Source organism: Gopherus flavomarginatus, chromosome 22 (assembly GCF_025201925.1).
Source record: "Gopherus flavomarginatus isolate rGopFla2 chromosome 22, rGopFla2.mat.asm, whole genome shotgun sequence".
Taxonomy (NCBI): Eukaryota; Metazoa; Chordata; order Testudines; family Testudinidae; genus Gopherus; species Gopherus flavomarginatus.
The window spans coordinates 72,568-88,116 of record NC_066638.1 but is presented as its reverse complement, the minus strand read 5'-3'; the positions used below and the strand labels follow the sequence as shown (position 1 = coordinate 88,116).

At 43.5% G+C, this 15,549-nt stretch overlaps 1 protein-coding gene across 2 annotated transcripts; it reads right to left on the bottom strand.

Moving 5' to 3' along the window:
* Positions 1 to 1,270: 1,270 nt before the first annotated feature.
* MYCBP (MYC binding protein) lies at positions 1,271 to 15,292 on the bottom strand. 2 transcript variants are annotated; one of them, XM_050932665.1, is made up of 5 exons: positions 15,040 to 15,290; positions 14,785 to 14,857; positions 6,730 to 6,778; positions 5,708 to 5,837; positions 1,271 to 1,365 (listed from the first exon to the last, which is right to left on the bottom strand). In XM_050932665.1, the coding sequence occupies exons 1-5, from the start codon at positions 15,052 to 15,054 to the stop codon at positions 1,321 to 1,323; spliced, it is 312 nt and encodes a 103-aa protein (XP_050788622.1). In that variant the 5' UTR covers positions 15,055 to 15,290; the 3' UTR covers positions 1,271 to 1,320. The 2 variants fall into 2 exon arrangements, with proteins under 2 accessions (XP_050788622.1, XP_050788623.1); XM_050932666.1 differs by lacking the exon at positions 1,271 to 1,365 and adding an exon at positions 3,267 to 3,364 and having other exon boundaries at positions 15,040 to 15,292.
* Between the last annotated feature and the right edge of the window lie 257 nt (positions 15,293 to 15,549).

Sequence of the window (15,549 nt, the reverse complement as noted above, 5' to 3'; positions counted from 1 at the left end):
TTATAGATTGTCATTGGTGGGTTTTTTGCTGTGCAACGTAATCAAGCCTCACATTTGTAAATAGCAAGGAATAGAACTCACCTTTCAGCTAATATGAAAAGCAATATTTAATCTTATACAATTTAACTCATTTTTAATACTGCTACTGAAATATCCACTGTACTTCAAGCACTTTGTGCTAAATGAAGCTTAATGTTAGCCTGTTCTGAAAGGTGTAACATTCAAATCACATGAGTTAACTCCTTCAAAAAGCTTATAAAAAGTTATGTTTAGAACTCTACAGAAGAATGTTTGCAGATTACCTTAAGAATCATAAGGCCTGTTTTCATAGAATTGTAGAACTGGAAGGGACCTTGAAAGGTCATAGAGGCCAGTCCCCTGCACTCATGGCAAGACTAAATACTATCTAGACCAGTGGTCCTAGATCTTCCAGTCAATGACCATCTCCGTGGGCTGACTCCCTACCCCTGCACACTGCTCCTGCCTGCAAGCACCACCCCCGCAGCTCCCATTAGCCAGGAGAGCTACAGACCAAGTGCTTGCAGAGGGGCAGCACACAGAGCCACATTTCCCCCATCCCCAGGGGCACGTTGGCTCCTTCTGGGAGCGGTGTGGAGCCAAGGAGCCTACCTTAGCCTTGCTGTGCCCGCCACCGCTCAGAAGCCACCGCAGGTAAGTGCTGCCCAGAGGGAGGCTGCACCTCAACCCCCAGCCCTGAGCCCCCCTCCTGGAGCCAGCACCTCATGCCCCCTCCTGCACCACAGCCCTGACCCCCTCCCAGAGCCAGCACCATGTACCTCCTCTGGTATCCCAACACTCTGCCCCAGCCTGGAGCCCCCTCCTGCACCCAAACTCCCTCCCAGAGCCTGCACCCCAACATTCTGCCCCACGCTCAGCACAGAGCACCCTCCCATTCTGCCCCACGCTCAGCCCAAAGCCCGTACCCCCTCCTGAACCCCAACCCCCTACCCCAGCCCAATGAAAGTGATTTTGGATGGGGATGGAGTGAATGGGGCAAGGCTTTGGGGAAGGGGCAGGGTAGATCCTGGGTTGTCTTTAGATTCAAAAAGTGATCTTGGGTGTAAAAAAGTTGGAGACCACTGATCTAGGCCATCCTTGTCAGGTGTTTGTCTACCCTGCTCTTAAAAATCTCCAAGGGTGGAGATTCCACAACTTCCCTAGGCAATTCATGTAGTTGTAAGATGGTTACCAACATATTGCATGAAATGTTTCAAGATATTTATATCCAAAAAAAGTCAAGACAGTAAACTTCTGATGAAGCCCTTTATTCAGTTAAGTAACCAAAAGGTGAAAGCATTCTTATTCACCACGCTTCTCTTCTGGAGGTGGTTCATACTGAGACAGCTGTAGAATTAAAAAAGGAGTGATTTTGTTAGCTATAGAAGGTGTAAAAAAAACAAAACTCTGAAGGTATATTACCCCAACAGGAGAGAGAAGTAATTGTTTTATAGCAACCTTTATTCTACAAATAGGTCCACTTATTTTCAAAGACTACAAGCATACCCAGTAAATTTTTTTTTGTGGGGGTGAGGGGGAAGAGAAAACACAATGCATTGTGCAAAAATGCAGCTATGGGGGGGGGGCTTTTAAAGGTGCAGGGCAGGATTTTCAAAAAGTTCTTAAGTGACTTTTAAAGTCAGGAGATTTCAGTACACAAGATCCATTAAATGCTTTTGACAGTTTTTCCCACTGACAAATATTTAAATTTCTTACTTTAAAGAAGAGAGGGTTTTACATTGTGATTGCCCAATACTGGCTACTCATGAGTTAGTATTGGGAAGAATGAGTGTCCTACATTCTTGTATGCTGTACTGAAATATGCTGGAGTAAAATGGTCTGACTGCCACCACTAGGATGGGTATTAGCTATTCATGAGACTATTCCAAGGAGTAAAGTTTAAAATGGAGGACAAACCTACCATCAGAACCTTAATCAACAATTCACACTGATTTAGTGATAATTTGGCCACTTAAAATGCGTATCTAAAATTGGAGAATTCAGAGTGTATGTATAAAAATTAAGTAGCTGCAGACCAAGTAGATTTCATCAGAGCCTTTGAAAAGAATCCCTGACATAGGTAAGGTTATGAAAGTAAATATTAGAATATCTAGAATTTGCCATTCAGTATTAATTTTGCATTTAAAATGTTTCATTTACGGGTTAGAAATTCCTAGCCTGATCGAAATATTCATCTGGCATTTACAATAATGTTGGATTAAATTTATCACAGTGTGCTGCCAGCAACAGCTGCTGAAAAGGTGCTTCATGACTTTTGCACACCAAGCTAGCTACAAAATAAAACATCTGGACTGGATCTTAGTCAAGTTTTGTTTTTCAGTTAATTGCGTGTACTGTTCTTCTGCCCATAACAAGAGAATCAGATTAGCAGGTTTTCTCCTGTGCAGAGAGGTCTTTACACAGGTACCCAGCTGAAAAGGGCAACTTGCTAGTTACTTAAACTTGTTACAGTTCTTAATGGAAAGGGAAAATAAATGTTTCCTCTTTAATGCTCTGCATGCTAAAAGAGTAATGAAGGAAGTAGATTAGAACACAATTTTGCGCACAATCCTCTCATGTACAAGTTGTTCTGCTGCCTTTCAGAAACCCAACAAAACTCAAAGACCCAGGGAAATGGGTGACTGTTCAGGACAAAAAAGACAGATGGAACAAAAGAAGTAAAGTGCATAAACAGTAGATAGGAGGGGAGAAGAGAGAGTACTAATCAATAGGGAGAAACATTTCAGAGATACAGAGGAAGGATACAAGGAAATGAGAGCAGAAAAACTGATGGTCCTAATGACACTGAATCATTCTTGATTTCCCCCAACAAACTTGGTTACTGCCTGAGGGCAGACTCTTGCGCCGTTTCACAGAGTTGTGGCATATGGCCCAAAACTCCAACTCTGGCCCACACACTAAGGTATAATTCGGCCCTCATTACTGAATGAGTTTATCAGATCTCTTTCATAGGGAAGTCTCCCTTCTTCTAAAGTCAGATTACTCTCATTTTAAGCCATCCGTGACAAAAAAAAATGCCTGCAAGATGCAATAACTGCATCCTTCCTCCCCACACAACTTATCTAATTTTTTCCCCCTCAAGGAAGCATTCCCATTTTAACCCAAGCCAGGACCATTTAGGTAAGCATGACAGCTTGATTCAGCAGAATGTTCAAGTCAAATACTTATAGCCTTTTTACTGTAAAACAAATGTGGACAAGAGTGATCAAGTGGATATAGTGTACCTGAACTTTCAGAAAGCCTCTGACCTGGTCCCTTACCAAAGGCTCTTAAGCAAACTAAGCAGTCATGGGATAAGAGGAAAGGTCCTCTCATGGATCAGCAACTGGTTAAAAGGCAGATAAAGGATAGGAATAAATGGCCAGTTTTCAGAATGGAGAGAGGTAAATACTAGCATCCCCCTCCCACTCCCCCTCCCCCTCCTCCAGTGACATTACTGGGACCAGTGCTGTTCAACATATTCATCAATGATTTGGAAAAAGGAGTAAACAGTGAGGCAGCAACATTTGCACGATACAAAATTACTCATGATAGTTAAGTCCAAAGCTGACTGTGAAGAGTTACAAAGGCCTCTCACAAAACTGAGTGAGTGGGCAACAAAATGGCACATGACATTCAGAGCAGATAAATACAAAGTAATGCATATTGGAAAACAATCCCAACTATACATACAAAACCATGGGTTCCAAATTAACTGCTGCCACTCAAGAAAGTCGTTGTGGATAGATCTCTGAAAATATCACTCAATGTGCAGCAGCAGCAGGGGGAAAAAAAAAAGCTAACAGAATACTAGGAACCATTAGGAAAGGGAAAAATAAGACAAAATATAACACCACTATAAAAATCCATGGTACACCCAGACCTTGAATACTGTTGCAGTTCTGGTTGCCCCATCTCAAAGAAGATATAGAAGAAATAGAAAAAGCAACAAAAATGATTAAGGGTATGGGACAGCTTTCATACGAAGAGATATGAAGAAGACTGGGATTGTTCAGCCTGGAAAAGGCAACTAAGAGGGGATATGATAGAGGTCTATAAAATCATGAATGGTGTGTAGACAGTGAATTGGGAAGTGTTATTTACCCCTTCACATAACACAAGAACCAGGGATCACCTGTCGAAATTAATAAGCAGCAGGTTTAAAACACACCACAGACAGTACTACTTCATACAAACACACAGTCAACCTCTGGAACTTGTTGCCACCGGATGTTGTGAAGGCTAAAATATAACTAGGTTCAAAAAAGGATTCAATAAGAGGATGGAGAATAGGTCCATCAATGGCTATTAGCCAATGATCAGGGATGCAACCCCATGCTCTGGATGTCCCTAAGCCCCTGACTGCCAGATATTGGGACCGGACAACAGGATATGGGTCATTTGATAATTGCTGTTCATTTCCTTTGAGGCATCTAGCATTGGCCACTGTCAAAAGACAAGATACTGGGCTAGATGGACCACTGGTCTGACCCACTGTGGCCATTCTTATGCATATATGTCTTGACAGCAAATTTAATGGCGGGATCATTAATGGGACCAACGTGTTTATTGTTAAGTAGGTGTTTTCTGGACCAACTGATGGACAAATAGTGCTTTTGTTCTATTGTGGAACTACCACTGATAATATATGGTGTATACTAAGATAGCAGTTTGCAGGATTCAGGCCTCTTTGTGGGCAGTTCCATAATCCATGTAGAAAAGCTTGCATGATCAAAAGTTGTAGAAGGTAAAACACAGTATGTAGTAACTAGTCATTTGGTAAGTAAAGTTACTGTAGCAAACAGCATCACTGCGTGGGAAAAAGTATGTCACACTTTCAGAACCAGCACTGTTTCTACCCCTCGTTTATGTGGCTATTTGCATGTGCGGTTATGGATCAGTATAACTATGGTAACTGTACAATGAGTTATTTGAAAACCTGTCTCAAATATAATTTGGTTTAAGAACAGACGCCCTACTGAGATAGCTGAGAGGTGCAGACAGTCTGTATACCCAAAACGATGACTCTGCCTTAGTTTACACTCAGGTTCCATTCAGAAGGTTTTCACAGTCAGAAAACTAGAGGTATTTTAAACTAGAGGTAAACATTGTATTTTGCATACACATAAAGGCCTCCAGTGGGTCAGATCCTGTGAGGTGTAGAACCCATTAACCTAATAGGTCTCTTCCACCTTGAATTTATATTCTATAAGAAGCCTTTGCAGTTAGCATCTTTAAAATGTTAAAGCAGCAAAGAGTCCTGTGGCACCTTAAAGACTAACAGGAGTATTGGAGCACAAGCTTTCGTGGGTGAATACCCACTTTGTTGGATGCATTAAAATGTTGTAATCTGTTGGAGAATCATCATCTAGGTTGATTTTTACACCATTTTTAAAAGAAGTTAATTCTATCGTTTCCACTCAATTTTACTTAAGTTTGGTACTTGTACTGGTTTCCCATGGCTTTTAAAGAAAATTAAGAAAAAGAAACTGAGTTGTTAGTCATTTTAGAACATGAAAAGTGTTCTTTTCAATTGTGTGACCCCTCACCAAGAGCCTGAGACTTGCACGAAGTGACACTGCATTATCACAGATGAATACTGACTATTGATACGGTAACTAATACCAGTGTATGTGTCTTTCATTTACATTTTAAGAATATACAGCAATGGAGACTCTTCAATATTTACCTTTGCTTTTAGTTTTTTGTTTTCTTCCAACACAGCTTCGTATTTTTCTTTCATCTCTGCCACTTCCAGGCGAAGGGCCTCTACTTCTGGATTTTCTGGAGCTGCGGCTCCTATATGATGCTTCAGAAAGCTAATAAAAGTTAAGTGTTTCTTCACTTAAAAATAATAGCCTGAATTTGAATAAACTACATTACTAGTAGAGAAAAATATAATGGCAGACTGGGACAAGGTACACCAGATGTCAGTTTAAAAAAATTCTGTTTGGCTTTTTTCTTAACAGAAGGTGGCAACATGGCTGTCTGCAGGCCCTTTAAAAACACAAGGAAGGAGAACAGCAAGGTTTACTTAGCTTGTGAAGAAGACTGAGAAGGGCACTATTATAAAATAAAAGCTGAAAGATGCTCCTTTTACCTTCTCCCACAACATAAGAACAAGAGAATACTAAATAGTAAGGCAGAAAATTTTAGACAGTAATTACTTTTGTGTAGTAAGCCCTCATAATTCACTGAGGCAGGAGGTCAAAGAGGAAGCCTGGCAAGATTAAGAAGAACTAGAGAGTTGTCAGCACTAAACATTCTATTCTAGCAGTTATGCAAAATACACTGTTCCAAACTAAGCAGTACACCTGCAAATAAAAGGGAGGCATTCCTAGGTAAGTAGCCTTATAGAAAACATTTAATACTGAAAGGAAGGCAAAGGACTATTAAACATAAGCCTCTGCACAAAACAAAATACAACAATCGAACAACAAAAAACAACCTGGGTTAGATAAGCCAAAAGCCTCAGGCTGTTGGTAGAAAGGACTTTATCATGCAGGAGTTAAATTTCCAGTTCTCTATTGTACTTGGTTGACTGAGTGCCATTTCCCTAAAATTGCTACTGTTATTATTTAATATGGAAATAACATATTTTGTTTACTCTATATAATATGGAGACAAACAAAGTATCTGCCTTGGACTATGCTTCCATTTTTTGCCTCACACCTGTCTGAAATCAATTCACAGAAGGAAGAAAAAGGATACTCCAGTGCACTGTTTGGTTTTTCTGGCTCTTCATATAGGGCTACCAACACTGTAAATAAAAAGCATCCAACAGTTGAAAGCAGAAGACACCCCAAATTGTTCAATTTCTTAAATGTGCACCAATAGTCAAAGGTAATACATATGAGACAAAAAAAAATTACTTCCAGATTAGTATTCTAAAAGTGATGTTTCACTAATTTAAAAACGTTCACATACAAAAGATATTTTGACTATAATAAAAGCTAGGACAATGAACAGGTATTAGTGATTATACAGAGTATTACTGAGAGACACATGTGCATTCAACATAAGTTTTGCCAGTTATGTAGCTGGAATTATTTTGAATAAGCTTTTTTCAACAATTCTTTAATAACTGTAAAGCTAAATATTTGCACTAAATTCTGTATTTAAATAAACACAAACATTGCAAGTGACTTTCAAGCAGTTATATTTTTCCATAAACTGATCAAATTAATAGCTATTTAATAATAGTTCCAGGATATATACATTCTCTACCAGTAAAGTAGTTGCCTACTATCATATTTGTTACTTATCTGAAGTAATCTACACTACAGTTTACAATCAACATAAAGTACGTTGCTCAGGAGAGTGAATTAGCCATCCCCCTGAGCAACATAATTTATGCCCATTTAAGCGCTGGTGTGGACAGCACTGTGTCAGCCAGAGAGCTTCTCTTACCGATATAGGTACCACCACTTGGAGAGGGATGGAGTAATGAAGCCAACTGGAGACCTCTCTCCCGTTATCTCAGAGCAGCTGCACTAGAGACCTTACGCTCTCTAGTGTAGCCAGAGAGAGAATCTCCTTTACTAAGTTTGGAAAAGTCAATATTTTCCTCCATCACCAGGCCTCCTTTACTGGGGGGCCAGCAGGAAACACAAATTGCACCCACCTGCTGCTTTGTTTCTAGCGTGGAAGCAAGAATCCTAAATGTCTCAAGAATGCAGTTGCACTCTTACAGTCCCACACTTGGCTCCTCCATCACCCATCTATATGTTGTGCTCATCTGCAGGAGAACTCACAGTGTTACATTGAGTATGGTACTCAATAACTAATATTTTGAGTTAACGCAGATGTGCAAAGACAACCACCTGGCACGAACTTCTGAAGTATTAATTGTTCAATGCTTTGTTGACTGAATCCTCAAAAGAGCCTGAGCCACCAGTTCTCCTGTTTGATTAATACTTAGATTTCTGAACTTGGAATGAAGCCAAAATGAATACAATTTATCACTGTCAGTATGTCTGCAGTTGAGGATTTTTTGTTTTTAAACTGATTTGTGACTGGGAATAGAATACCATTGTTGTAGGTACCAAGTTAATGTATTGGCAAGTTAGCCAACACATCTTAACTTGCTAGCCTGGATATTCTCAAGACTCGTTCATGTAATTTTGGACTCCGAAACTTCCCTTCCAGGACAACTGTGTAAGCTACTCGAGTTCACTGTCAGTTAACTGAAGAGTAGCTATATCCTTTTAGACTAGTTTGTTAGTAAGCAACAACAGCTTTAGAGCCACCAAATGGAGCACATTGATTTATCTGAAAGTGGCAAAAACACTAACTTCAGCTAAACTTACTCACATTAAAAAGACTGCATGTGGAGTGAAGTGTCCTCCACACTCTAAATATGTATTCACCATGGAGTGATGAAACTGAGTAATAGTAAGCTGATCTGCACTCACACCATGTTTCTTAAATGAAAAGACGGAATGTATGTGCAATTTAGCTCCATTCTAAAACATTCACTATCATCTGAAACTTTGTACAGTGGTAGAATATCCCTACCAACTGTGGGACAAACCAAAGTGTATTGAGTCTCCAGATGCTCCATTTTACGCAACAGTTTTGACCTAAATGCTATGGCAGCACTTAATAAAGCAATTAAACAGAGATTACTTGCTTTCATTTTCATTCAAGGAGAAAATATAAGCTAACTAGAAATATATAAAACAAATGTTTAATATATTAGAAACAAAAAATAAAGAATGGAAAGCTATGAGAACACTTTCTATAATACCCTTTGAATTAGTGTATATATCCCATCCAAAAACGAACAAGAAGAATGTTAAGGTTGCACAGTTTAACTTGCAACCTTGACTGTATATTTGTGAAAATGTATTCTGACACAGCCTTTAATTACATAAGACTATTCCTGAAACTCAAGATACCATATGTTTTCTACAAGCTTAAGTATGCACATGCAGGATTTTGTGATATGTTTTCATTAGCATAATGCCTATTTTCTCTCTGACAGACTTTTGTTATGCACCACTATATTTGCATAGTCTTTTCACTAGGCACTTATGACAAAAATAAGGAGAGGGGAGAAGCATCAGGACTAATTTTGCCATTACAGACACAAAAAAACCACAAACAAAAGAAAAAACATGCACGATTTATAGGCTAAGGAACAGCTGAGGAAGTGGATATTTATGCAGTTACAAAACTAAAGAGTATATAAAAATATTTAATTCTCTCTCAAGTTATTTGTATATTGTTTGACTTTCTTAGATTGTGAGCTATACAGGTGATGAGGGCAGGATAAAAACCAACACAGAATTTCTACTGAAGTTGTCAGATTTTCTGTTTGTTCATTCAGTATTTAACCCAGTGGCACCCCAATCCAGATATGGTGATTTGGGTACTTCCACAACTCAGATTATAGCCAGCGCTGGTAATTAGACATATGGGTACGGTTGCTTAATATTTTCCATTGAGAGACTCTTTCGTCAAAAACTTAAGTTAAAAGTAATTACATTTGGACATCTTATGAGTTGTACTTTTTAATTAGCTCTGGGAGGGTGTTTGGTGCAGGAGGGGGGCTCCAGGCTTGGGCAGAGTGTTGGGGTGCAGGACAGGGTGAGGAGTGTGGGTGCTGGGAGGGAGTTTGGTGCAGGAGAGGGCTCAGGGCTTAAGCAGGGGGTTTGGGTGCAGGAGGGGGTGCTTGGTGCAGGTTCCAGCCAGGCAACACATACCACAGGTAGCTTCCAGTCAGCAGCACAGCAGGGTTTAGGCAGGCTGCCTGCCTGCCATGGCCCCATGCTGCTCCTGGAAGTGCCTGCCTGCTGGCACATCTGTACAGCCCCAGGCAGGGGGGAGGGAGGTGGCTCCGGGGGCAGGCATGGAGACATGCATCCCAGGGGCTGCAGAGATGTGCCTGAGTCCCACTGTGCCGGATCAAACTCGGCTCCTCGAGTGATTCGCCTGGAGTAGTGCTAGGGCGAGCTTGGAGGGACTTGGGGCCATTCAGTCAGGATCGGAGGCAACTTTTAGTGGCCAAGAGATCGCGATCGACTGGCAGAGGCTCTAGGATCGACCAGTTGATCGCGATCAAGGGGTTGGTGACAACTGATTTAAATAATGGCATAGAGAGTACGCTTAGAAAGTCTGCAGACAGTACCATGCTGGAGAGGTTGTAAGTGCTTTGGACGATAGGATTAAAATTCAAAATGATCTGGACAAACTGCAGAGATGGTCTGAAGTAAATAGGATGAAATTCAATAAGGACAAATGCAAAGTACTGCACTTAGGAAGGAACATAACAATCAGTTGCACACATACAAAATGGGAAATGACTGTCTAGCAAGGAGTACTGCTGAAAAGGATCTGGGATCATAGTGGACCACAGGCTAAATATGAGTCAACAGTGTAACGCTGCTGCATAAAAACCATACATCATTCTGGAATGTATTAGCAGGAGTTTGTAAGCAAGACATTAGAAGTAATTCTTCTGCTCGACTCTGTGCTGATTAGGACTCAGCTGGAGTACTGTGTCCAGTTCTAGATGCCACATTTTAGGAAGGATATGGACAAATTGGAAAGAATCCAGAGAAGAGTGACAAAAATGATTAAAGGTCTAGAAAACATGACCTCTAGTGGAAGACTGAAAAAAAATGGGTTTGTTTAGTCTGGAAAAGAGAAGACAGAGGGGATATGATAACAGTTTTCAAGTACATAAATGCTGTTACAAGGAGGAGGGAGAAAAATTGTTTTTCTTAACCTCTGAGGATAGGACAAGAAGCAATGGGCATAAATTGCAGTAAGGATGGTTTAGGTTGGACATTAGGACAAACTTCCCAACTGTCAGGGTGGTTAAGCACTGGAATAAATTGCCTAGGGAGGTTGTGGAATCTTCATCATTGTCTAACCTGCTCTTAAATATCTCCAAGCACCTCTCAGGGATTGTCTAAATAATACTTAGTCCTGCACGTGCAGGGGACTGGACTAGATGACCTCTCAAGGTCCCTTCCAGTCCTATGATTCTATGAAGCAGATATGACTGAACTCTAAATAGGTCAGAGGGATAGACCCCAGGGAGGTAGAGGATTTGTTCTTGTGCCAATGGTGGCACAAGAACAAGTGGATATAAACTGGCCTTTAACAAATTTAAACTTGAAATTAGATGAAGGTTTCTAACCAGAGGAATGAAGTTCTGGTACAGCCTTACAAGAGAAGTAGTAGTAGTAGCAAAAAAACCTTAACTTGTTTCAAAACTGAGCTTGATAAGTTTATTGAGGGGATAGTATGATGAGGTAACCTAAAATGGCACATGGCCCATCTGTGTCTGCTATTAGCAAATATCTCCAACAGGCAGAGATGAGGCACTAAATGGGGAGAATTCTTTCCTAGTAGTCTGACTAGTGGGTCTTCCCCACATGCTCAGAGTCTAACTGATCACTTTATTTGGGGTCAGGAGGAATTTTCGCATATGAAAGTGGCAGAGAGCCTGAGAGAGGGGAGGTTTCACCTTCTAATGGGGCATGGGGCACAGGTCACGAGTTTGAACTACAGTAAACAGTGGATTCTGTAACTTTTTTAAATCAAGATTTGAGGACTGCTGAAACTCAGACAGAGGTTATAGGCCTATTGCAGGAGTGAGTGGCTGAGGTTCTGTGGTCTGCGATGTGCAGGTTGTCATACTAGATTATCATGATTGTCCCTTCTGGCCTTGAAAGCTATACAAATGCTACCTGCCTTTAATGCACAGGGGCAAGGACAGAATAGCAATGGGATGGGTGGGGAGGCTTGATAGCAGCAGAGTGGGAGAGGGGCAGGAACCAGAGAGCACAGACAAAGACAGGGTACAGGCAAAGGAAAAGTGTTTAGAACTAGAAGCATATTCCCCATCAAAACATAGAATTGAACCCAGGATTATCAAATAGCTTCAGAAAAACTAGCAAAGCGTGTCTCATCCCTCTCTAGTGGTTAGTCCATACAGATTAACAACCTACTGCTGCTATCAGTTGCTCCATTAGCTTGGGAGAGGTTTCTGCAGTGGACCTAGAGCAGGGGCAGGTAAACTCTTTGGCCTGGGGGCCACACTGGGTTTCAGAAATTGCATGGAGGGACGGTTAGGGGAGGCTGTGCCTCCCCAAACAGGCAGGCATCACTCAGCCCCCGATCCGACCCCCCCCGCCTTCTTGCCCCTGACAGCCCCCCCTCAGACTCCTGCCCCATCGAATCCCCCTGCTCCCTGTCCCCTAACTGCCCCCCACCGCCCCATCCAACCCCCTTCTCCTTCCTGACTGCCCCCCCTCGGACCCCCGCCCCAGCCAACCACCCCTTCTCCCTGTCCACCCCTGGAACCCCCACCCCTGACTACCTCCCATCACCCCATCCAACCCCTCCTCTCCTTCCTGATTGCTCCACCTGGGACCCCTGCCCCATCCAACTACCCTATTCCCTGCCTTCTGACCGCTCCGACCCCTATCCACACCCCCAGCCCCTGACCACCCCCCGAACTCCCCTGCCCTCTATCCAACCCCCCTCCCCCACTCTTTGCCCCCTTATGGTGCTGCCTGGAGCACCGGTGGTTGGCAGCACAGCTGCACCATGACAGGGAGCTGCACCGCACAGCACAGTGCACCGGGTCGGGTCGGGTCAGGCCAGGCTCTGCAGCTGCGCTGCCCCAGAAGCTCGCCACCCAGAGCATTGTGCCAGTGGCGCAGTGAGCTGAGGCTGCAAGGGAGGGGCCAGGGGTCAGCCTTCCACGCCAGGAACTCAGGGGCCAACCTAGAGATCACAAACCTGCTAACAATCCATATGAGGATCAATATGATTCCACAAGATGGAATTTGGTTAGTTTTTGTTTCTAAATGTGTAATTAAATAAAAAATATATGTTAAAGGAATGTTCTGATTGCAGAGAAGTGTCAGGATTAAGGCTGCTTGTGCCCCTTTTTTGCATACAGGAAGATCTGGATGACCTTGGAAACTGGACTAATAGTAATAAGATGAAATTTAATAGTGAAAAGTGCAAGGTCATGAATTTAGCAATTAATAACAAGATTTTTGGTTATAAACTGGAGACACATCAGTTGGAAGTAACAGGGGAGGAGAAAGACCTTGGCGTTTTTGTGATCACAGGATGATTATGAGCCACCAATGTGATATGACAGTTAAAGCTAATGCAGTTTTGGAATGCATCAGGCGAGGTATTTCCAGTAAAGATCAGGAGGTGTTAGTACAGTTATACAAGACACTGGTGAGACCTCATCTGGAATTGTGTGTGCAGTTCTGGTCTCCCATGTTTAAGAAGGATGAATTCAAACTGAAACAGGTACAGAGAAGCGCTACTAGGATGGTCTGAGAAATAGAAAACCGGTCTTATGAAAGGAGACTCAAAAAGCTTGGCTTGTTTACCCTAACCAAAAGAAGGCTGAAGGGAAATATGATTGCCTTCTATAAATATATCAGAGGAATAAATACCAGAGAGGGAGAGGAATTATTTAAGCTCAAAGTACCAATGTGGACACAAGAACAAATGGATATAAACTGGACACTAGGAAGTTTAGACTTGAAATTAGAAGGTTTCTAACCATCAGAGGAGTGAAGTTCTGGAACAACCTTCCAAGGGGAGTAATGGGGGCAAAAGACATATCTGGCTTCAAGACTAAGCTTGATAAATTTGTGGAGGGGATGGTATGATGAGATAGCCTAATTCTGGCAATTAATTGATCTTTGATTATTAGCAGGTAAATATGCCCAATGGTCTGTGATGGGATGGGATCTGAGTTACTACAGAGAATTCTTTCCTGGATGCTGGCTGGTGTCTCTTGCCCACATGCTCAGGGTTTAACTAATCGCTATATTTGGGGTCATGAAGGAATTTTTGTCCAGGGTAGAATGGCAGAGGCCCTGGAGGTTTTTTGCCTTCCTCTGCGGTGTGGGGCATGGGTCACTTGTTGGAGGATCCTCTGCACCTCGGGGTCTTTAAGCCATGATTTGAGGACTTCAGTAACTCAGACATAGGTTAGGGGTTTGTTACAGAAGTGGGTGGGTGAGATTCTGTGGCCTGCATTGTGCAGGAGCTCAGACTAGATGATCATAATGGTCCCTTCTGACCTTAAGTCTAAAGTGTGTCATGCACATAGTTACATGATCACATACTTTTTTTCACCCTACAAGATTTCTGACTCATTCATTGCACCAGGAATCAAACAGAACCGTGTAGCGAATGAGGCTTTTGTCTAAAAGAACCTTGCTTCCTTTGTTGTAGAGGCTGAATGTTGTGGAGCAAATAAAGCAGAGAATTATAGGGAGAAAAAAGATAGTCTCATGGTTACAGACCTTGAATGCCACCCTGAAGAACTGAATGTTATGCTTGCTTCTGCAATGCTGAACAAGTCACTTAAACCAAAACGCACAGGTGCCCACTGTGTGGAATGAGTACCAGGGATCGAGGCCAATGGGTCAAAGTTGCAGAAGTGGGGTGTGCTCAACGCTACAACTGAAATCAAGTAGAACTTTGCTTTGAATATATAAAGTGCTACAGAAATAGTAAATACGCTGAAAAAAAATAAGGCCTCAAGTACCTTAAGTCCTGACCCACAGGATTCTCAACAAGGGCTACTGGTCACCTACCACCTGACAATACTGGGCGGCGAGGGTGCACGGAGAGGAGCTGCTAGAGAAAGGCCCTGCCACCACTTGCTGTGGGCACAAGGGTAAGAGAACACGGACCTTTGCTCCCCGCGCGGCGCAGGGGAGCATTTACCTTCCCCCACGCTGGGGGCAGCGACACGGAGCTGTTTACCTTTGGTGAGCGTGTCCAGCACTCCGGATTTCTCCAGGTAGCGGCGGAACTGCTCTCGCTTAGAGTCCGTGGCCTGAGGGAAGGATGGGAACAACGTTAGCGCGGGGCAGAGCGGTCCGGGGTCGGCGAGCCGGCTTCGCCCGGGCCTGTCTGAGAAGGGCGCAGAGGCAGCCAGCGGGATACCGAGACTCCTCGATGGAGGAGCGGGGACCAAGAGAGGGCGGTAGGTTCCGGGAAGAAGTTGCAGTCCCGCACCTTGTAATGCGCCATCCGCACCCCCTCCGCTCTGACGACTGGGCCGCGCTTGCGCCCTAGGCCTTTTACGGGAGGGAGGGGAAGACTCGCAGCGTTCCATCAGCTACCATGGAGACGGGAATGCTAACTCACGGCCCTGCCCCTCCCCCACCGTCTTTTTGACATCCTTCCTTGGGCCTTTCCGTGATCTGTATCTGCTCCACTCTTCTCACCCACTTCCGCACCTTCTCCCGCCTTCCCACCGCAGGCCCTGCCCAGCCCCTTTCCCGGCCTGGCCACTCAGCTCCCTTCTCCCGCCTTCCTTCAGGCCCTGCCCAGCCCCCTTCCCCCGCCTGGCCACTCAGCTCCATTCTCCCCTCAGGCCGTACCCAGCTCCCTTCTCCTCGACGCCCGCCTGGCCACTCAGCTCCCTTCTCCCGCCTTCCCCCAGGCCCTGCCCAGCCCCCTTCCCCCGCCTGGCCACTCAGCTCCATTCTCCCGCCTTCCCACCGCAGGCCCTGCCCAGTCCCC